Source organism: Protopterus annectens, chromosome 7.part1 (genome assembly GCF_019279795.1).
Source record: "Protopterus annectens isolate FY-2018-M chromosome 7.part1, PAN1.0, whole genome shotgun sequence".
Classification (NCBI taxonomy): domain Eukaryota; kingdom Metazoa; phylum Chordata; order Ceratodontiformes; family Protopteridae; genus Protopterus; species Protopterus annectens.
Window position 1 is genome coordinate 336,106,319 of NC_056740.1, and position 25,082 is coordinate 336,131,400.

Below are 25,082 nucleotides of genomic sequence, written 5' to 3' on the forward strand. Positions count from 1 at the left end.
AAAAACTTTGTAAAAGTTATATAATTGCCAAACAAAGTATGTACTAGAACTTGAATTAGTTTGAATAATGCATAACACATAGAATAGGAATCATATCTTTCTGCTAATATGACATTCATGGTGATAATATACATAGACAGTATACGGTTTAAAATAAATATACCTAAATAATTAATACAATCTTTGTTAAGGTCATATTCAGAAGTATTTAGAGCTGAGTCAAATTACAACTCTTACACTGGTACATCGTCTCGGATTTAATTGTGGCCTATTAAAGCTATTTCAATATTTATTGGTATGACATTTATATTCATATATGTTCAAGATATGAAAGGTTAGGTTACTATGCAGTCATGTGAGGGTTATGCCTCAATCAAGTTTTCCATCTTTGCTCTATATGCATAGTGATTTCAGCTTATCCCATACTCTTTAAGCACTACTATTTGAAGGTGTGTCTGGTTGTTTACTTTTTCTTTTTAGCTCACACATTCTCATTTGACTTATGTGTCAGTTTAGGCTTCCTGCCCTTTCTCCCACAGTACTCTATGCAAGTGATGATAACTGTGCTACATCCCCATTTTCTATGTTTTGAGTTCTGGGATACATAGCTTTGTGTCTGATTCTCAAGGTGCATGTGCATCTTGGTGCTTGGTATATATGCATTTGTGCTGTTGTCTTACTTAATAATGTTCACTACATTTCAGACTGACAACATCTATAGCATCAGCCCCCTTTACACACAGAATAGGAATCATATTTTTCTGTTAAGACAACATCCATAGTGATAAGTTATATAGACAGCATATAACTCAAGTAAACGTACATAAGTATATAATACAATCTTTGTTAAGGTCGTATTTGAAAGTATTTAGAGTTAATTCAAATTATAACTTTTACACTGGTATATCATCTCAGATTCAGCTGTGGCCAATTGAGGCCGTTCCAGTATTTATATGGATATGGATTATCTGTAAGAATTGATAATACTGTACTGTACCATAATTAGCTGTGAGACTGAGAAACAAAAGTCTTTGTCTGTTAACTACCCAAGCTCATGATGAACAGGTGCCAGTCTCTCCTTTATGGCCAAGTCTTGTGCACTTTTCAGAATGAATTCTCCAAACACTGTAGTTCATTCAAAAAGCTTTATTAAATGTTCACAACATCTGAATACTGTCTTCATTAACAGTACTGATAAACAATTAGTGTTCAAAGTTACTGCACGTCAAATTCTGATTGTCCTGCACAATGCAAACTAACATAGTCTTTATATGACCTGTCTTCTGTACTCGGGCTCGAGTATCTGTCATCTTCTCTGAGGTAACAGGTCGAATGAACTTACAAACCTCATCTCATACATTCTTTTTTGATACCCATTCAGATTATGAAACCTGATAAAGATGGTGGTGTTATTATGCCACAATCTGAATATGTGTGCAGAATGTATGAGATTCTTAATGACGCCTCCACCCACGAAAGGGTTTCGAAGAACAAAATTAATAAGGCATACAGAAATATAGATTTGTTGCTATTTGATGCTTTTTCCCAGGGAACTATTTAGGCTGCAGGGTTGGATTTTTTTAATAGAGGAGACACCAATTATTCCTGTTATATTTGGAATACCAGAAGTTCACAAAAATCAGACTAATCCACCATTTAGACTGATAGTAGCTGGCAGAGGTTCTAAGACTGAACCATTAGCAGCTTAGACAGATAGGTCTTCCAAGACCGCCCTGGAAAATGTGACTCATTTTTTACAGGATTCATGGCATTGTTTGGAATTGTTAAGGGGTATCAAAAAAGATGATCAATATGTGTTTGTTGCAGTAGATGTAGTAAATTTATTTTCTGTTATACTTCATGATATTGGATTGGAGTATTTTTATAATTTGATTAGTGGGGGCAATTTGAGTGATGTTAAAGTTAATTTATTAGTACATCTCATGGAGTTAGTATTGGGCAGAATATTTTTGTCAAACTGCTGGTGTGGCATTGGGAGCTAGGTGTGCCCCCATCTTTGCCGATTTAGTGTTGTTAGAGTGGGAGAAAAGACGTGTTTACATTCCCCTATATGTCCAAAATCCTGTTGTATTTAAGATTTGCAGACAATATTTTAATTTTGTGGTCAGGTAAGGTAGAGGAAATTGTTAAATTTATGAAATATTTTAACAATACTACCTCATTTTTTTACTTTTACCTATAGATGTCATGAGGAAGAAATGAATTATTTGGATATTTTACTGAAGAGGAATGGAGTAGGAAATGGGGGGGTTAACTTCCAGCATTTATAGGAAAGATATGTATTCAAATATGTTACTCCACTATGACAGCTGCCATCCCCGCATCAAAAGAAGAGCATGGTAAAAGGACAGATGGTTAGACTGTCGAGGTTAACCAGTGAAGAAGAGGATTTTTCTAAGGAGATGGCCACATTAATTGGAATGTTAAAGAATAGGGGTTATCCCATAAAAATGTTAAGAATTAAAAGACCGATAAGTAGAAAGAAGCCAACTGTTTTTGCCCCGTTTTGAAAAATGAGGGAAATTTAAGTTTATGCTCAGCACAAGACCCATTTGGTAGTGATTTGATGGTTATTCAATACAACCATGATGTTCCCCTTATAGCTTCTAGACTTAATAGATTTTGGGACTTCAATTTTGATAGTGAATTAAAAGCTACGTTAGGTATGAAACCTAAAGTTGGATACAGTAGAGGAAGAAATTTGAAAAATATTCTTGAGCTCCATGAAGTAAAGAGTTATGATTACTACAAATCTAATACATACAAATGTGGAGCCTGTAGTTACTGTACATTTTGTAAATGATGGGCCCTATGTCACTGTAGATGGTTACAAAAGGACCCTATAGTTGTGGGTGTTGTAATTGTAATATTAGGAATGTTGTGTATCTGGCAACCTGCACAGCATGCCCAGGATTTTAAGTAGTGAAATCCACACAGAGGCTAAGAAATAGAATTGCTGAACATATTAGAGATATCAAAAACAGAAAATCTAGCAGTGCTCTACATGTATATAGTGCAGCATGTGGTAATTTTAAAAAATATTTATTTTTTATAATAGATAAGATAGAATATAATGAAAGGGGTGGTGATAAATTAGAGATAGAGGTGAGGGAGACAAAGTGGCAATTGAGGTTAAATGCCAAGCAAGAGCCAGGTTTAAATGATGGTATTTCAATTACAGCAGTGTTGAAACAAGCTAATAAAATCTAGTAAGACATGATTAATCTAGGAATTAAGTAAAGCAGTTTTTCTGTTTTATTAAGTGGTTGAATGGTTTAGAAGTATTAAATGAATTAATATATTTTTAACTGTGTGTATATACATTTTAGGATTATTGAGTTAGCTGGTATGTGCTGACAATAACTGAATGTCTCTTTAAAGGCATTGTTTTAAATTGATTGCTAATTAATGTATTTAAGTGACTGTTTTAGTGTGACAGTGACTCTGAAGATGCCCATTTGTCATGAGGGCGAAAGCACTTAGTCACATTTTATAAACTGTTATTATTTAAGCGGGTTTCGTTTTTACCACTGGTGTGTTTTTTTATTGTTTTGTAATAATAATGTGGCAAGACTGTTACACTGGGGATTGTGCAAACATTATAATATTGAAGTAGACGAAAATCACTGGAAATATGAGCCACAAAGCATAATAGAAAATGATGGTCTACATCACATGGGATCACCCATTACCAACAGTTCAAACGATAGATGCAAGAAAACCAGATATACTGGTCCATGAAAAGAAGACAAAAGCACTGATCATTGAAATTGCTACACTTAGTGACTACAGTGTCTTGCATACAGAGAGACACAAAGTCATAATACATCAGGATTTGCAGGCAGAAACTAGAACAATGTGGAAGAAAGATACCCAGACAGTTCCAATAGTAGTAGGAGCACCAGGTATTATAAAAAAGAATCTACAATTGTATTTAGATATGTTACCAATACATGTAACTCCATATGAATTGCAGAAGGAGTCATTACTGGGCACATTGTAAGTGCTGCAAAGAGCACTTTTGGCTGACATCAAAAATTGAAACAGTACTAATTTCATGAACTTTAATCATACTTTGACTTGGGAATGGGGCCCATTTCCATCATGGTATTAGAAACCTGAAAGATTGGAAAAATTAAAAATATATATTCATAAAGTAGCAGAAATTATACTATGAACTAAGCCAACACATGCCTGGAAAAAGGAGATTCTGTCGATAGTGATGATTGCAATTAGGGGTACAGGGAGTAGGCAAGAGAGGTCTAGAATTTACTGGAGGAAGCTATCAAAGGAATCAAGGTATTTGGAACAAATAATTAGACAGAAGAAAGTAATAGAATGAATAGAAGAGGCCAAGAAGACATATGGACTGCAGGCTAGAGATTACCTTCCATGTTATGAACTGATGTCAGATTATACACTATGAGAAAGGAATAGGGGGATTCTGAATGAAAGACCTGAACTGGTTGAGTGTTTAGCTGAATCAAGAACAGAAGCTGCTGTTGAAAACAGGATAATTAGTAGGGCATATAAAATATTGCACGATAACTATAGGAAGTAAGCAGAAGAGGTCAGAAAAGATTGGGAAGAGAGATTAGATACACTGTTCATAAAGAAACAATGGGAGGACACATGTATGTATTTTAAATATACAACAATATGTAGAAATGTTAGGATTTTTGCCTGAAAGTGTCTGCGTAGGTACTTTTACACCCCAAACAGACTACAAAGAATTTTTCTTCAGGTAAATGGCAAATGTTGGAGGTGTAATGGGAAAGAAAAAGGTACCTAGGAATATATGTTCTCAGAGTTGGCAGACTTTAAAAATTCCTTACATAGTACTGTCAGGAATACTGAGTGAACAAATGAGTGCAACTAAGGGAATGATTTTTTGAGCTGTAATGCAGGATCTGAATTGTCTAGACATAGTAAGACGTTGTTAAGTTTAATTCTGGTGCCTACCAAAAAAAAAGCAGTTACTAGAAAATGGTAACCAAAGTCTAAACTAACCATACTTGAAGTAGTGAATATTGTAAAATAGATAAAAGAAACGGAAGCTGGATCTTTAGAAAATGATAGGAGTAAATTACATAGAAAAGAATTGAAATTGTGGGAACAATACATGCAGAAAATTGTTTTGGTGGAGGAATGAGGTTTAAGATAAGGCAGGAACTGAACAATTTATGTAATGATGGTTAACATAGAACAGTATATGTGATGTATAATGTTTGTTAATGTGAAATTGTTGCTATGGTTTGATTACTTTTATATATGTTTGCCTACGTCACAAGTAATAATTCAATAAAGGTGTTTTTTTTAAACATTGAGTTATATTATTTTAATGTTATAAATGGAAGAAAAGGAGGAGGAGGTGGAAATAGAAGTAAGAAGAGCTAGTCGGGAGAGAGAAGAAGAAAAGTGTGAATTTATGTAAACTAGAGGAAAAAGGAAGAAAGCTGAAGAGAAATGGAGGTGTGATACTATAGTTATGCAAGTGATTTGTCAACTTAAGTACATTAGCACAGCCGGGAGTCTGTCAGTCATGTGTTTTTTTTTTAATTTAGGTTTGAATTCCTTTGCTTTAGTGGAAGTGGTAACTTGTTACAGAGTTTGGAGACATAACTGGAATACAGACCATCTCATACAGCATCTTTTGACTTTGTGACGGCCAAAAGTTTTTCACTGGATTACACAGCAAATTTTGCTGAAGGATTTTATGGCAAATAGTGGGGTTGTAGATAAAATTATGGAGTGTAAGTAGCTGGGTGTAGATTGGCTATCATAGTAATTCTAACTAACATGGTTGTTTTAAGGAGAGACAGTGGTGATTCCTGTAAGATAGGTTTGTAGAAACTTTTTGCTGGTTTGTTCTAGCGTGCCTCAAACTTTGTTTACTGTAAGTTTGTAAATGCAACTTTTGCCATTGCAGACTTCTTCAGATCCAGTTCTTACATTTGGATAAGTGATTCTGACCTTTAGACTTCTCCAGATCCAGTTCTTATATTTGGGTAAGTGCTTTTGTCCTTGTAGAGTTCTTCAAATCCAGTTCTTAGTGGATCTGTAGACGTCTACCAGAACAAAAGCACTTACCCCATTAAAACCTTTAAAACAAATGATTTGGTCTGTTTTTTGGAGAATGAGGAATTGGAACTGGATTTATTTTGTTTTTAGAAATAACATTACTTAGTTGAAGGGATTGCTCTAAATACTTGGACTCTAGACAATCCTGTGGCGGAATTTATGTGGGGAAGCAGGGAGCACAATCTGCTGCAGTAATGACACCTAATGGAGGTGAGGTGCCATAGCATGTGCATTGTAACAATCAAGACGTGTGATTACCAAACAAGTACTGTAGGCAAAGATTAACTATGTGTGCAAGCATTTAAGCTCAAGGGCATGCTATTGAAAGTGGTCATGGTCAACACAGCCGCCATGTAGGATGAGGTAGGCCAGAAGGAAAACCTGATCTTACTATGTTTAAGGAAAAAGCTCAAATCACATTTAACACTGGAGAACAATTGTACTTGTTTCAGAGTTAAAGGTTAAACATTGTATACTGTTATGTTAACACATGTTTAAAGGTAAACTCCACCCTCTCATACAGTTTAACTCAGTTGTTAGGTTTCTTTTCTCCCTACAATATGGTTCCAGTGCTGTGTAGGTACTGGACAGCTGCTTGTACTTTTTAAAACTTTTATTTCCTTGCACTGGAGTCAAAGAAATGGAAAGTCCACCTACTTTTTTTTTTAAACTCAACTTCTCACATACTTTGCAGAGAAATTCGTCTCCACCTGCATGACATATCATAGACACAGTTAAATCTGTAGTTTACCCTGTCAGGTACTGCTGTCAGTCTTAGATGGGCAATTAATGCTGCTAATATCAGGAACATAGCAGCCAAAATAAAAAGAGACAGAAAGCTGTGGAACTGTTTTTCACTTTTTTATTGCAGATGGGAAGAGAACTTAACACTCCCCTTTCGTAGCAAAACAAAGCAATTAGATCAATCAGGGGTTTAAAGGCAATTGTCAACTCTTCTGACAAATTTACATAAGCAACAACACAATATTGAAATGCTAAGCTTTAAATGTTATTTATAATAGTTTATATGGTAAGATAAGTGTAATATCAAAAATTTCTGTGACATTTAGAGAAAAGTCAGAAAGTATTTTTTCTTGTAAAGTATCAATGCATTTACATTTTCAAGCCCCCCCACACACACACACACAGGCCAGAACTGCAGAAAGAGAGTCAGGTGGCAACCCTATCAACTAGGTGCATTGATACAGCCTTTTGCAAGTCTCGAACCCAGGACCTTGCACTTCTGTTCATAAAAAGGTCTTTTATGCTTTTTTATGACATCCTTCCAGAGGGTGATGCATATCTGGTGCATGCAGATCCATTTTAACAAATTCCCACTGACTTTGAATCAGTCCTTAAATTAAGAGTGCACCATAACATGCAGCTGAATTTACTTTAACATACATATACTATGTGCCCTGCATTAAAAACACTAAGAGAAGGAAATCAGAAGTACTTAACTGTGTTTAAATGCACACACACACACACACACACACACACACACACACACACACACACACACACACACACGCGCGCGCGCGCATGCTTTTGTACATGTACTTTATATACATACACATATACAGAAACAACAGTGTGTGTCTGTGTGTGTGTGTGTGTGTGTGTGTGTGTGTGTGTGTGTGTGTGTGTGTGTGTGTGTGTGTGCGCAATATGTGTACAACATAGTAAAACATTATTAATGTATACATTCTAGTAAATGTTGCAAAAATGATTTACTTGGTCACTGTTACACATTGGCTATGTGTTGCACATGCAGTCTTGGTCAGTGTCTTTATGTCAGTATTTTTTTTTCTTTGTATTGCTAAGTGCATTTAATAATTATTATATTTGCCAATGTAGCCTACATTGTGGCTGAAAAGGGTCCTGGGACCAGTTTACTTTGCTGGTTACAAAAGTATAAATAAATATGCAATAGAAAAAAGGAGGGTGAACATGACAGAAATAATTGAGGAACTAGTAAGTACATTTCAAGTCTGCATCATTCATGAGGGACAAAATCCTCCCACTGAAGGCATTGGGAAGTAGCAGACAGACTAAGTTTAAGAGTCCTACTATTTGTCGCTTGTAAATGCACAGCAAGGATCATTTACTGCAGTGAAAGTTTTCACACCTCAGCATGAGAGTGTGGGAGAAGGTTTGTCAAATCTTTTAAAACTACAAAAGACTCTTACAAAAAACTGTTATTTACCTACTATCTTTTGCAAGTAGCTAACAGCTATTTATAGCATAGAACAAGCACTGAAAGACACATAAATGAGGGCTCAGTCAGGTAAACACAGAAGCAGCTCTGTTACAGAAGGTGTGTTTAGATGACAGTGCTTCACAGTCCTGTCATTCTATCTTAATGGCATGAAAAAAAACAGCACCACTTCCTGTCCAACAGCAGTCATATAAAGAGGACTTGAAATGTTTCTGGGAAGAAGGAATGAAAGCAAGAAAACAAGATGACGTTACCAAGGCAGGCCCCATCATCCACCATTTTGAGAGAAACAAATTAAATTGTAAAAGAAGCACTTGGAGTGATTCTGAGGCATTACAATAGCTCAAAAACAAAGATACAATTAAAAATATTTTTTTTGAGTTCTAAGGTGGAGTTTCCCTTTAAGTAAATATACACAGACATTATTTATTATCAGTCTTTTTTAAAAGTTTACCAACTGTATCTATGTTTGCTTGTGTATTTATGTTCTATGTATGATTATTGTGTGCTTATACTTAGAATTGTATTTTTGTTAATTTGATTTTTATATGTATTGTAGTCTGCCTTTTGGTTTAGGTTGTGGCTGAAAAGGGTTATGTACCAGTCCATAAACCTTTTAACAAACAAAAAATAAATAAATAAAATCCCCGAAGGTTGTAAAATTAAACCAAATTATCATTTTTGTCATTTAGGAGGTGAAAACCACAGTACACGTTCAGCCTACTGATTTGTTGTTACTTCTTATAAGAAGAATAAAGCATCTTCTTCAGTGATGGGAGATAACCAAAACAGTGATTTGGGATACTTAATTTACCGTTTTTAGGGCAAGATTAGTAATCCCTTGTTTTCTTTGCCATGAATTCATACTTAAATAAATTCTACTACACTGCCTTGTAAGTTCATTTCACTGTGAACATCATAGTCCTATTGCTTTAGCACTACTCCTCAACTGTGAATGTCTAGGATTCAAGTAAAGAACAGTGTCTGCCATTCAAGTCATCATTATGCCAAAGTTCAGACATAATACATAGGTTCATAGGTGTGTACTAGGCTAATGGCCTTGGGGCCTTTACAAGCCTAGCCCATAGAATTACCCTGGCATCGTGCCACTCGCCTTAGTTCCCAGTGCCTCTATCGAGTAAAGTCACTGGAGTGATCCCTGGGGTGAATTTTCTATTTCCCATCCACTCATCAAGATTTCTCTTGAAGAGGGCCAGTGAGGTGCTCTGCTTGACATGTATGGGAAGTCTATTCCATTGCATGGGCAGTCTCTGGGTTATGAACCTGTCCCTCCAGCATGTTCTGTTGATTGTGGTAATATATTGCTATCTGTTCATTTTGCCAGTATTTCTATATAGGCAAAACAGAGAGACAACTTAGGCAGAGAATATACACACACTTGTATGCCATTAGGAAGGCAGACACCAAGAATGCCTTGTATAGGCATATATCTACTTTTGGTACTGAACACTCCTTTAAATTTGGAATTATAGATAGCGTTAAACACAAGCCTAGAGGAGGTAATCTTAAAAATTACCTGGCATATAAAGAGTTATGGTGGCAAGTATTTACTGATGCCACCACTCCACCAGGGATTAATGACAGCTTGAGTATTAAACCCCTATTATTATTGGAGTGAAAGACATACTCCAAGTCTTATGTACTTTAACTAGCACATTTTAGATCTTACAATTTATATACATATATACACTTTTTTACTAAGTACATTAATGAACAGCATTATAGATAGGAAATATGTATTCGCAAGCATCATATAGATTTTTTACAAAAATTCATAAAAGTATATATTAAAAACTTTTATAGAACTCTATAGAATTTTATATGTTACACTGTATTATTATATTGTACATAGAGTTGTTATATAACATATTTTTTAAGATTTGTCACATATAGTGTGTTATTAATTGATTTACAGGCTATTTTGGCGCCTTTTTTACTATATAATTGAGCAGTAATTACACTTGTTGTGTTCTGATGAAGCTCGCCATCAGCGGGAGAAAGCACTTAACATTTGGTGGATTTTTATTAAAAGACGTGAGGACTCTACCACTGTTTGAATTTTTTGTTCAGCTGCATTTTACTGTGAGCAGGCAGCTAGTGGGTTGTTGAAGCTGCCGTTCTGTTTTGGAGTTTGGATTTTGAGCAACCTGCAGACTTTCCGGTGTTGTCATGAGTTTGTCTCACAGTTACATCAGCGAAGCCTCACCCGATCATAGTAAGGAGCTTTCCAGTCTTCGGAGAGAAGTGGCGTCCTTACGCGGGGAGGTAACCAAAATTTTAGAACTTTTTGGTAGATTTACCTCTGAAACTACAACCACGGACAATACATCTGGTATAATACTAAATGGCTCTAACAAGAATGCAGAGTCTTTTAACACTAGAATCCCTACAGAGGAGAAATTGAATTCACTTGCTCCCATGGTTACCACACAGGAAGTATCTTCGACTTCATCTCCGGGTATTCCCAATGGACAGGGAGCAGCTAACATCTCGAGGAGTATAGATTTATCAGCATCCGCGGCTAGAGCGGACCATCATCAAAATGATGCTTGCGATTTTACTTTTGATTTTTCCTTCAGTAATTTTGCCGAGGAAGCTAAACGAACCGGCACTAGACGAAAACAGGGCAGTACATACGCCAATGCGACGGGAGAATCTTCCCATCATAAAGGTACTGTTCCTGTTAAGTCTAATGACAAAAAAAGTCTCAAAGACAATGAAAAAGTAACTTATCAAAGAACATTACAGAATTTCTTGGATTGTGACTGTAAATTTGATAGTGTTTCTATAAATGAACGTCGACAGTATAATACAACTAAAAAAGGAACTTTGAGAGACTACATTTACCTATTTGGTAAAGGACTTAACACAATCAATGCATTGAAGCTTGATAATGCCTATTTGAATTACTGTATATCTGTTAACATAGTGCCTATGGGACTCAGGTTTTTTAAAATTCCCTTGGGCATAGATATTAATGAAGAAGTGGAAAATGAGTTTAACAGTTTATTTGACTCTTTTGGGTTTGAATATATGAAAAAGCTAATTAAATTTAATGACGCAAAATTATGTAAAACTATATTGGATGTGGAGAATCTCAATAATACTATTTTACAAGACTTAGCTTTTGGACAATGGGAAAAATTGTATTACAAACAATTTTCTATAGCTGATGAGAGGGTCAGGAAAGCCTATGAACGTAAGTTCAAAAAAACACAGAGGGACAAAGAGCAATACAACAGACATACATGTTATAAGTGGGGGAATTACAAGTCGAATGATAGTTTAGAAAAAACAGAAAGGGGGTATGTATTAGATTCATATCCCGACCATTATGAACAGGATTTTTTATCCCCCCGGACAAGTTGGCCCCAAGGGAAATGGAAGCAAGTGGGCAAATGGAGGAAGAAAAATTAGCAGATTCTCCCCTCTTGGATGCAACGGCAGTTAACAAGAAAAATACAGATTCTGTTAGTATTGTGACCATTGACAAAGTAGTTAGTGAATACAAGAATTTTAAGATCTATAATTACAGCGACGTTCAATTACAGACGTCACATTTTAGTTTATTTGCCAAGGGACTCAAATTTATACCCACCCCACAGTTCCGGGTGGTAGATTCTATTTTTGAATTTAAGAAATTTACTAGAAAATTGAATCTAGCAGTTATGTTTGACAATCCTGCTATTAGTAAAAGTGTAGTAAATAATGTGTCAGGGCATTCTAGGCCTAAGAAAAAAAGCACATTTATGCCTTTTAGCAACCCTACCATTTCAGTTTGTGAAAATAAAGTTACTAATGATATTTACAAACTTAACAAAGCTGTAGGTTACAAGAATAAATCTAAAACTTTTTCTAATCTAACGGATGAGGAAGCCCACACTTTGAAAAATATTTGTACAGATCGTAGTTACAGATACATGAGGCCTGATAAAGGGGGAGGTATAGTTATCTTTGATACTCTAACATATAACTCCAAAATACACAATATACTTCACACATCCGATAATTATACTGTTGTTTCTCTTAATGAGTTAAACACTGCATATCGGAGAATTGACATGTATTTGGAGGAATATTTATTAGAGCAAAGAATTTCAGAAGAAGAATATAATTTTATGACTGTGGAATTTCCTACCTTAGCCACCATAGTAGGGATACCTAAGGTTCACAAAGACCATCTTAATCCCCCATTAAGGCCTATTATATCTGGTAGTAAATCCAAAACGTTCCCAATAGGAGTTATTATACATACTACATTAAAATTTGTATACGATAATGTCAAACATTTAGTTAAAGATTCTTGGGAATTTTTGAGAAATTTCCCTATACAAATTGATGTGACCAACCTATTGTTCTGTTCTATAGACGTGATTGATCTATTCAGTAGCATTCCAATAGAAGAAGGCCTAGAAGCTTTTTCCAGGAGTTTGAGAAAGCACACAGACCTCAGTTGGGATAGAATTTCTATCCTAGTAGAGTTGATGAATATTGTATTAGACAACAATTTCATCTACTTTGAGGGAGAAATTTTCCGACAGACCAAAGGTGTAGCAATGGGTGCAGCTTGTGCACCCATCTTTGCTAACCTGGTCATGTTGGATTGGGAGGAGAACCATGTGTTTCACAGTACCTATTTCAACCAGGTACTATATTATTCCCGATACCTGGATGATTTATACATACTATGGAGAGGTAACTGTAGATCTTTAGAGAACTTTATAGAATATTTGAACAAGAGTTCAGATTTTCTAAAATTCACTTTTTCATACAACACCAGTGGGGTTCCCTACTTAGACACATTAATCTCAGTGGATCACGAAGGCTTTAAATCTTCAGTACATCGGAAATCTACATTTACCAATTCATATCTGGATTATGATAGCTACCATCCACACAAACTGAAAAGGAATATTTTTAAAGGGCAGTGTATCAGGGCTATTAGAATGACATCCAGATACCAAGACATGATCTATGAATTGAATCTTATTACAAAAATGTTTAATGAAAGAGGATATGATAGTGACATGTTAGAGGACATTGTTAACTATGTGTTAAATCAATGGGGATCTAGAACATGGCAGAGGACCCTCTATGAGCTTTAATAGAGCTCTTATTGTTGAACACAGTCCTTATAGTCACTTGATCAAGAATATAGTACGTAAAAATTGGTATATATTTAAATCTAGACCAGATATTGCCAATATAGTGGGAAATGAACCACTTTTTGTGGTAAAAATGGGTAAAAATTTGAAATACATTATAGAAAATACTATTATTAGTCAACAATTGAACATTCCCCACACTACTAAATGTGGTACGTGTCAACAGTGTAGATATATATTGGACTTGGATAAAGTCTCCTTAAATAATATTAGTAATACTAAATTACATCTATGTAGGGGTAACTGCCGAACAACTATGCTGGTGTATATTGCTATCTGTTCATTTTGCCAGTATTTCTATATAGGCAAAACAGAGAGACAACTTAGGCAGAGAATATACACACACTTGTATGCCATTAGGAAGGCAGACACCAAGAATGCCTTGTATAGGCATATATCTACTTTTGGTACTGAACACTCCTTTAAATTTGGAATTATAGATAGCGTTAAACACAAGCCTAGAGGAGGTAATCTTAAAAATTACCTGGCATATAAAGAGTTATGGTGGCAAGTATTTACTGATGCCACCACTCCACCAGGGATTAATGACAGCTTGAGTATTAAACCCCTATTATTATTGGAGTGAAAGACATACTCCAAGTCTTATGTACTTTAACTAGCACATTTTAGATCTTACAATTTATATACATATATACACTTTTTTACTAAGTACATTAATGAACAGCATTATAGATAGGAAATATGTATTCGCAAGCATCATATAGATTTTTTACAAAAATTCATAAAAGTATATATTAAAAACTTTTATAGAACTCTATAGAATTTTATATGTTACACTGTATTATTATATTGTACATAGAGTTGTTATATAACATATTTTTTAAGACTTGTTATATATAGTGTGTTATTAATTGATTTACAGGCTATCTTGGCGCCTTTTTTACTATATAATTGTGCAGTAATTACACTTGTTGTGTTCTGATGAAGCTCGCCATCAGCGGGAGAAAGCGCTTAACATTTGGTGGATTTTTATTAAAAGACGTGAGGACTCTACCACTGTTTGAATTTTTTGTTCAGCTGCATTTTACTGTGAGCAGGCAGCTAGTGGGTTGTTGAAGCTGCCGTTCTGTTTTGGAGTTTGGATTTTGAGCAACCTGCAGACTTTCCGGTGTTGATTGTGGTAATGAAGCTGAGGTCTCTGGAGTGTGTGGTGCGGAGGGATTTCTTTAGATGGAGAATTTCTAACAGAGCTCAGTCAGACATGGCTTTGTAAGTCAAGCAGAGATTGCCTCTAAGTAGGCAATATGAGACAGAGAATAGTTGTAGTTTTTTGAGATTGTCCATATAGGACAAGTGGTTAAAGCCTAGGATCCTCTTTGTGAGGTACTTTTGCGGCCTCTCCAGTTGTTGCAGGTGTCTAGTGAGGTACATGCCAAATGGGCCACTGTACTCAATGATTGGCCTAATGAGGAAAGAGTAGAGGGAGGCAATGACCTCTTTCTTCCTGGATGCAAAACCTTTAGTGCCACATAGAAGGACTTTCTGACCACAGTGGCAATGTGGTGGTCAAAAGAGAGGCTGCTGTCAACCTTGTTCCCAGATCTCTTAATATGCCTTCTGTGTTCAGTGGACTACCAGCAATGTGGTAATTCATGGGAACCGGGTTTTTCCCAAAGGGGATGATGACACATTTTTGGCATTGAGCTTAAGGCCATGGTTCTGACACCAGTCGTTGGTCTCAGTGAGGCCTTTCTGTAGGATGTCAACATCACTCGGGGAGTTAATAATAGCTCCCAACTTGCAATTGTCTGTGAACTTTGTCGGCCAGAGTCCCTTCTTGGCCTGGACTTCAGAGAAGTAGACACCAAACAGGAGAGGACCCAGGACTGAACCCTGTGGAACTCCACTCCTGACTGGTCAGCAGTCTGACTTGGAGTCAGCTACTTTCACACTGTGGTTTCTACCTGTGAGCCAGTTTGCAACCCACTTAGTGATATAGGGGTTGATGCCTAGCTTAGTGAGTTTCTCTATGATTCCTGAGTGGGGAATGGTATCAAAGCCTTGGCCAGATCTAGGTAGGCTGTATGAACCACATTGCCTTCATCCACAGCTCTGGTGACTGACTCAAAGAAGTTGACCAAGTTGAGCAGGCATGATCTACCCTTCACAAAACAAAACTGTGTGGGATCCAGAGTTTGGAGATTCCCTATATCCTTGTTTATTCGGTCCATGGTTATGCATTCCATAGCTTTGCATATCAGACTCATCAGGCTAATGGGGTGATAGTTCCCAGGGTCTGTAGTCACTCCTCCTTTGTGGAGAGGGAGGAATATAGCAGTGCACCATTTGGTAGGGACAAAGCCTGAGGTGAGGCTGTGATTGAACAGGGCACACAGGTGAGGTGCCAGTTCACTCTGTGGTTTATGTAGAACACAGCCAGGGATATTGTCAGGTCCCATAGAAGCTGTATTCTTGGACTTGGACAGTGCTGTTTTAACCTGTGCAGCAGTAATACTGGGCACCTGGCACTCTACTGGTATTGTGACTGGTCCCTTGAGGGGGGAGAGAGGGGTAAAGTTGGCAGCGAATCTGTCAGCCAGTATATTGGCAATATCTGTTGGTGCAGTATAGGAGGTACCATTGTGCATTAGCTCAGAGCAAATCTGGGTATTGCCGTGGAGATTCTTTACATAACCATAGAAGGCCTTGTGGTTTTCTTTACTATCTGTTGCAATTCTGTTTTCATAGCTAGCTTTAGAGGATTTGATGAAGGATCTCAACTTTTTGTTGAGGCTGATAAGGGAGTTTTTCCAGCCTTGGGACTTCACCTTATTCCACATCAGTTTCCTCCTTCTGTTGTAGAGTTTGTTTATGGCAGGGAACCACCAGACTGGCTTCCTTTTTTTGGAGGAGAGCATCTTGGTTCTGTTGGGTATGGCGAGATCCATGCATTTGTGTACGTGTTCATACAGTGAATTGGTGTATGATTCAGCAGTCATGCAACTGATCTCCATTTGCATGGATGCCGGGAAGTTAGCCACCTCTATTTTTAGGAGCCCAAAGTTAGATTTGGAGAAGTTTTTCATGGTGGTTACCTTTGTGGGGTGGGGATATGTACTTCCATGGTGATTAGTTTGTGGTCGGATCTAACCAGGGAAGAGTTGACTATTGGTGTAGAGCAACGGTTCCCCATTTTAGTAATGACCAGGTCAAGGATGTTGCTACCTCTAGTGGAGATAAGAACAAGCTGGTCCAGGGCATTGGAAATAATGAATTCCAGGAAATATTGGGCAAGTCTATTGGTACATGAGTAGTTTTATCAGTTAATGGAGGGGTAGTTGAAGTCGCCCAGCATGATAATGTTAGGTTGGACCCTAATATTCTCCAGGGTGCAGGAACATGGAGTGTGAGCCTTGGGACATGGTTGGGGACCTATAGCAGGCTACGACCTGAATTACTGCCTTACCCAATGTTAGCTGCACGTGAAGTATCTCAGATGAGTTAAGTTGGGCTACTAGTCTGGAGGCTTGCAAATCCTTTATGAATATGGAAACACCACCACCTTTGGAGCTTCAGTCCAAGTTCTGGGGCCGAAAGGTGTGGAATGAGTTATAGGCTGTTAGTGCAGGGGTGCTTTCTGCTGCCTTGAACCAGGTCTCTGTTACGGCACAAATGTCGATGTTCTCCATTTTAAGGAGTCCTTCGAGCGAGTGCATTTTGAGATTTAGACTTCTAGCATTCAGCAGCATGACCCTCAGATTGCATTTGTTTGTAGCTGTTACAGTGGTAATTTGGTCTTTGGAACACCACCTAAAAAAGGCACTATAGGGGTGGCAAGAGCCTTGGCCAGTATCTGGAAGCCCAGGGATGACAGATGCAGGCCATCTCTGGCAAAGCATCGAGGTCTGTCAATCATGTCATCCCCGGCAGACAGATACTGGATCCCCTTAGAATGACACCAGAAACTTAGCCAATTGTTGAAATCAATCATTTTTTGCTTGTACTGTGGTATCATTCTGGGTGATGGTAGGATGCTGCTCAGGGCTAGGGTCATACCCACCTGGGCTACATAATCCAAGAGCTCCTCCATGTCTCTTATCATGTAGTCCAGGAAGGTACATCTCAGGTCATTCACACCCACATGTACAATGACAGAGTCATATTTGTACCTGTTATTGAGGGACCTGAGTGTGTGCGTTATGTGGCGGATCCTGGCACCTGACAGGCAGCTGACTGTTACTTTCTCCTTATTCAACCTAGTGAGTGGGACATCAGTGTGCCTCACTAAAGTGTCACCTATGACTAGTGTTTTGGGCATGCTGTTTTGCCTTAGGGGCTTTGGTTGAGTGGCACGCTGTTTAGGAGAGTTATGTGTCTTGTGATTAGTGTTATGTTGTGGTGGTTGAGTGCATTTCTGCCTTGGAGGTCTCTGCTGTTTGGGTAGATTTTTATTGAGAGCCTCCACAAAGGTGGGTGTGTGGTTTGTGTTTTTATGTGAAGGCAGTGCTGGTGTGTGTTCTGGAGGGCAATGTGGTGTGGTGCAAGTGTTGACCTTCTCTTCTTGATCAGCTATTCCGGTCTTGGCTGGGGAGTGCGTGGCTTCCAATTTGGATATATAAGTGCATCTCTCGCAAGTATGTGTGTTGGGAGGTAAGAGAAGAGGATTGTCAGTGACCATGAGGCAGTTGCTACATTGCCTCAGGATGCCCAAGTTCACCAGGTTAATAGAAGAATGCACAGGGAACTGACCTTTAGACATGCCTGGGGGGGGGGGTGGGCATTAATAATAAGTATTGGAGCTGTTTCCTTGTAGAATGTTTAGTGCTGGTAGCACTTTTGTATGCTACAATAATTGCTACAAGATGTCTGGTAAAGTGCAAGACTAATAAGCTAGTAAAAGTGCAGGAGATGAGAGAACAAGTAGATCTAAGGGATAAATTGAAGAGCAGACTTTGGCACCACTCAGAAGCTTACAAACAGTCCTGGATACAGCAAGTCTGTATCTGGACTAGACTAGTTATAGGGAAAGTGGGAAAGAAGTGCAAATGTGGGCTTTTAAACCAGAAAGTTGAAAGAGATGGAAAAACTGCCCAAACGGCCAATAAACTACAATTTCTGGGCCAGAAACCACTCCTCTTGTGGTAGATAGGCTACGTAGTGCTTACCACTCCCACTGATAAGCTAGAAGGCTCTGAAGCTCAGAAACAGTCCTGGATACAGCAAATCTGTATCTGGACTAGACTAGTTACAGGAAAGACAGGAAACAAGCTTAGAATTTGACTTCTTGAATACCTCTACAACACTGATGACTTAAATAATAATTAGTGAAAATGGGAGGAAAATCAGTCTCTTGCATGTATGTACTTGTTCGTATTTGGAACAGATTACACTAAAATTGTGGTTAATATGATATCTGTGCTTACTCACTTTTGATCAATGGGTTCCAAGAGCTCCAAAGCCAACTGAATCTCACTTTCTGGGTTGTTGGTCTCTACAATTGTGCTGACGGTGGCTATGTACTTGCCTTCAGCTGCCACATTGTGGGCATATGAAACCATGCACACATAGATATCTAAAGGGGGAAGAGCACATATGTTGGAGAACAGTCTTTATTTAGCAGTAATATAGGCACTCTGTCATTTATAGTTTAATCACTCTGGCTTAAACAAACAGAACTGATGTAGAACAGAACAAAAGCATAATCCTGTTTGACTATCTTCACAAAATGCCAGAAAGTTAACAAGTATCAAAAGCTCTCAGATGACTGCTCATTAACAGAAAAACCTTACAAATGGCTAAAGGTTAATTGGTGAGGCTTATCAAAGTAGTTAGGTAAAATGTAATAATTCAGTGTAATATGACATACAGGCAGCTAATGAGATTTTGTTGCATATTTCCTCAGTATAAGCAATCAGTGACACCAAGTAAGTGAAGCAGTGCAAAAAAAAGTTTTTATGGAGATGACAGGCTTTGTGCTATGTTGATGAATGCATGATGGCCACATTATACCAGTATTATGCAAAAGGGATCCCAGAATCACTCCCTCAACCAGTCAAAATCATGTATTAGATCATGCAGCACAGATGTTATTTTCCCATTTCACCCCACTAGAAGATTGCCAACTTAAGTGTGAGACCTCTATCTGCAAAGATGTACAATTTGTTATATAAAGTGGCTACAATCTTCCTGTGAAAAAAGGCAGTACAAAACCTTAAAAACTGGAATAAAATCAACCTATATCACTTTAACTACTCAAGAAACATAATAATTCATTGGAGAGCAGGAGTAATGCCAAGACTTATGATTTTCAACTAGAATTAGCATTTGATTCATTGGGTTTTGCCATCTTGATCAAACCAGACTAGTGAGACATTAATCACACCATAATGCCCATACCTTCAAGGCATTATTCTTAAAATATAGTTTAGTAGCCTTTGCTTTTCAATATGATTGGGATCTGTAATATTTGCTCCTAATGTCCTTAAGTGATGAAAAGCAGCCTTTAGAAGAATATCTCAGTCATGTATGGACAGTCATACTGTTTTTTTTAATCAAGTCAAACGCCCCTTAGGACTACATATGAAGAATATCATCTTTAGGGAATTTGTTACATAAACTCTTGCCACAAAGGCACTTCTAATGGTGCAGAGGGCTAAAGCCCTGACTTCAACCTAGGGGACCAAAATTTGATTAGTGGCTCTGGCACTTCCTGGAGCTGGCACTCGGGATAGATGAATGATAATGCTCTGCATGCGTACCTCTCCTTTGAGGTGTGGGATGAGGTGATGGGTTGACAGAGACACGCTGTTGTAGTAGACCCAGGCTGAGCTTGTGGGTATATCTAGGGGGTGTAGAAGATGCTTCTAGACCATGCATAACTTCAGGCAGAGTTTACAAATTGTGCAAAAGCACGGAGAAGGTAGGATCTCCACCACCATCCAAGGTATTTACTCACACTTGCTACTGAGTATAACTGTTGACCATAGCTGGGGGGTTTATTCCTGTTAACACTGATTAATATTTGGATAAAGTGGCATGGGGGACTTCATGGAGGTGCTACATTACTGCAAAAGTGCAGTTGTAACCCACCATTGTGAAAATATAGCAAAACACACCTCATCACAAAAGGTTTCTCGTCCAGAAAAAAAGAGGTCATTGTTCCCCTCTGCTCATCACTCATTAGACCCATTATAGAGTACAACGCCCCTTTTGGTATGTACCTCACAAGACATCTACAACAACTGGAAAGGCCACAGAAATACCTCACAAAGAGGATTACTGGCCTCAAACAGATGCCCTGCGCAGACCGTCTCAAAAAACTCCAGCTTTACTCCATCGCATATCACCTACTCAGAGGCGATCTCTGCCTAACATACAAAGCTATGTCAAACCCAGAGCTGCTGGACATGCTTCACTTAAAGAAATCCCAATCCCTCTGAGCTACACGCTGTAGGAACCTAAATCTTGTCACCAAAATAAACAGAACATGCTGGAGGGATAGATTCCTGTCCCAGAGTCTTCCCATACTCTGGAACAGACTACCTATCTATGTCAAACAGAGCTCCTCATTAGCACTCTTCAAGAAAAATTTTGATGATTGGATGGGAAATAGGAAATTCACCCTGGGGATCACTTCTGTGGCTCTGCTCGACAGGGGCACAGGAAAATAATTTTCTTGGGTGGCGAAAGCCAGGGAACCTTTTTGGCTAGGCTTATATAGGCCCTAGGGCCAATAGCCTAGTACCTACATATGAACCTATGAACAACAAAAAAAATTCCAGAAATGGGAAAAGTTGAGAGTAAAAATTTCAGACATGCATTTTTTGTTTGTGCGGTACTAAGCATTAAGAAATTTATGACCCTGAGATTCAGTTTTCAAGAATATATTTTTAGCACTGCATGTAATATAATAACCCAAAGCCTTATGTTTTGGTAAGTAATTTTAATGCACTGAAAAAAACTTGCATTTACCTATTAACAGCTATGAATATTCTTGTTTGAGTGACACTTGTTTCATTTCAGTGCATACAGTACCACACAGACACATAAGCAAGCACTTATGGCTAGTCTTATGCATAGCTGAACTAGGTGGCCACCCATGATGCCGTTTACCTGGGGCAGTTTTATGCCCTTTATTTATGTTTTGCTAAGTAAAGAAATGTACCCATTCTTTACAGATAAATACATAAGGGGCAGAAAATTGACACTAGCCGAATGATGTCCAATAGGGGAGGTGCCAACTTTCTACTCCTACTATAAATGCAGGGAATAGAAAGCTATATGCACTGCAATGAAGTTACCTAAGTAGGTACTACTAATATGGAGTGGGGGTGAACCCTAACATTCATCTTAACTTACAAAAGCCATTCACATGCATGCATACACACACACCCTCACCCACATATACAAACATGTAGTAAATGTATCCCCTAACCTAACCTGAGCCATAAACACTCACAATCACACACACACACACACACACACACACACACACACACACACACACTTACTCTACCCACTTATCTAACCCTAACCCACATACATTGGTAAACACACACACACACACATTAGTATACATCTCACTTACCTGTTTTGATGCAACAAACATCAGATAAAATGTCCATTTGACAAACCGGACATTTGACCAAACACCCTGCACTTTCAACTCTCAACCACTGCAGTGCAGTTCACTTAGCCATGCTTCACCCCCCCCCCCACTCCACACTAATAATACTTGGTAACCCTGCCCCTAACCCTAATGTGCATTTTAACTTAAAAAAGCCTTTCATGTGATGCTACCACTACACAAGGCAGCTCAGACACACACATGTGTACACACTTGTCCCACTTACCTGTTCCTATGCAACAAACTTCTGACAAAATGTTTGTTTGACAAACCAGACATTCGACCAAACAACCCTGCCTTTCTGGCTGTCGGCCAAAGCAACAGTTGACTAAACAGATGACACACATAGATGACTAGATATAGACAGTCAGGGAAAGATAACGTTTATGTATGGAAAGTGACCCCCATTGTTGTGATGCACTAGTAATGCTCCACTTGTGTTTGTTGTGCAATGTGGACATCACTACTCAATATAATGTGAATAATCAATATATTAACATTAGTGCTAAAACCGACAGAGCTGATGTTTCCAATAGTATACTACTATTAGTTCATAAAATAAGTTTTGTTGTATTTCACACCGAAATTGAGCATTCCTTGTCACAGCAAGAAAAAAAAAGTTATCTTTTGGTCTGGGTGCAGGTTCACTTTTCTGTAATTACTTTTACAATTACTTGCTTTGCTGAGTTTATTTCATTTTATGTGTGTGGAAAGAGTACCTTGAGGGGCTGATGAATGAAGAGAATGAGAGAGAGAGAAGGTTGGATGATGTGGGGATGGTGAATCAGGAAGTGAAACAGATTAGCAAGGAGGAAGTAAGGACAGCTATGAAGAGGATGAAGAATGGAAAGGCTGTTGATCCAGATGACATACCAGTGGAAGCATGGAGGTGCGTAGGAGAAATGGCAGTGGAGTTTTTAACCAGATTGTTTAATGGAATCTTGGAAAGTCAGAGGATGCCTGAGGAGTAGAGAAAAAGTGTTTTGGTACCTATTTTTAAGAATAAGGGTGATGTGCAGAGCTGTAGTAACTACAGAGGGATAAAACTGATCAGTCACAGCTTGAAGCTATGAGAAAGAGTAGTGGAACTCCGCGTGTTCAGACCACAATCTTCTTTAATAAACAAAAAGTAAAATTCAGTAGATTCAGCGCTATCGTCTGCTGCAAGCAGACTTCATCAGAATAATGAATACACAGTGCCTCTCTTTTTTATATTCTTGTTTTAAAACAATTTACTACATAATTATTGTAATTAATAGTTAATTGAATCTATGAATTGGAGCAATTATAACACAAGTACTCCGTAAATGCATCTCTTCCTTGTATGGTCATGCCACAAAAAGCAGGAAGTGTATGTAAACAAAAATCTTTGAAATGCATACTTTTCTAAATGCTTTGCGTTCTGCTATTCAGAAATTTCTTTCCTTTCTTTTCCATACAAGGCAAATTAATGCACAGGTTAAATTAGTTACACAATCTTCTATTTTCGTTTGTAATATATAATATAATGTAAATGTGTAAATATAAAATATAAATACATGTTCACATAATAAATAATTAAATGTATACATATGGGTTTGAATAATTAAATTGCTAACAATATTTACAGAATTCATTTGTAGGAACTTGTTTTAGAAAATAATAAATTTACAATCATTTCATACTTTTAACCTTCATATGAATTGTAAATATGAAATATAATTCATGTAATAACTTATAAAACTGTTCATTAAAATTTCCAATAAAAATATCACCCTTCTTGATAATACCTATTATATAGTGTATTAACTTCTCATTATATTTTGATTAATTTTCTTTTCTATTTATATAGTAGTTTAAGAAAAGTCTTTTATCATTTAATTATAAAAATTATTAAACATATATATCGAATAAAAATTTTAAAATTATCGAAATACTGTTCTAATTTTCATTGTTTATAACAGGAAAATCTCACCAAAGAACATAACAATATTGAAAGTAAAATATAAGGTTACTGTGACATAAACAACAGTGCATGATTTGCATGAATCTTGTATTAAATATAAAATTAATTTATATATTATTTGTCCAAAAACACTGATGCAAAAGGCAGTGTGGGGTGGAATTGAAAATTATATCACCCATAGTGCCATATTTATTTTAGATAAAAAATGTATATTATATATACCTTTCTTAAAATTGTATACTTGAATTGTACATATTTTTGTTACTTATTTATTAATTTAACTTTTAGATCCTTGAGGCCTTATCTATTAGTATGGGTTTAATACTTATATATTCATTAAGCCCTGGAGGGGTATTTGATCTTAACAATAATTGCCATCTCATTTCTTTCTGCAACAAAACATTTTTAATATTACCCCCCCTAGTGTCCATTTTAATAATTTCCACAATTCCAAACTTAAAATCTGTAAAACTTTCACATTCCAAAGAATGTTTAAACAAGGCATTTGTCTCCTTTCTCCTTTTAATATCGTGGGTATGTTCGTAAATTCTCTCTCTGAGAGTCCTCTCGGTCTTACCCACGTAAAACGAATCACATTTAGAACAAGTAGCCAAATATACCAACATCCTGCTCCTGCAGTTACCTTTACAAAATGTTATCTTACTTTTTAAACCATTCTGAAGTGTGATTTCTACTAATGAATTAATATATGCACACTGCCTGCATCTGCCACATTTTGTGGTACCTTTCTTTTGGTCGTTATTTTTTGTCTCGGCCTCAAAGATTCTTTTGAAGTTTTTTGCAGTTTTATATGTAAAATTTGGTTTTTTTCCAACCACTTCGTAGATGTCTTTATTAGTTTTAAAAATACTCCAATTATTTTTTATAATCCCAGTAAAACAATCTGAGAAGCCATTGTATTCAACTATGCACGCACTTTTATAGTCAATATTTTCATCAGTGTTCGTGTTGTTGGGGATAAATTTTTCACCTAATAATGGTTTAAATTTTATACCCCAACCCTGATATACTTCTGTTAAAATG

The 25,082-nt window shown here is 37.2% G+C and overlaps 1 protein-coding gene across 1 annotated transcript in view; it reads right to left on the reverse strand.

The window, feature by feature from the left end:
* Positions 1-25,082, reverse strand: part of LOC122807582 (rab GDP dissociation inhibitor beta-like) — a 461,207-nt gene that overhangs the window by 27,781 nt on the left and 408,344 nt on the right. Inside the window, exon 9 of the mRNA XM_044078496.1 lies at positions 18,895-19,039. Within this exon, the coding sequence (XP_043934431.1) occupies positions 18,895-19,039 (145 nt within the window). The remainder of the gene's footprint in view (positions 1-18,894; positions 19,040-25,082) is intronic.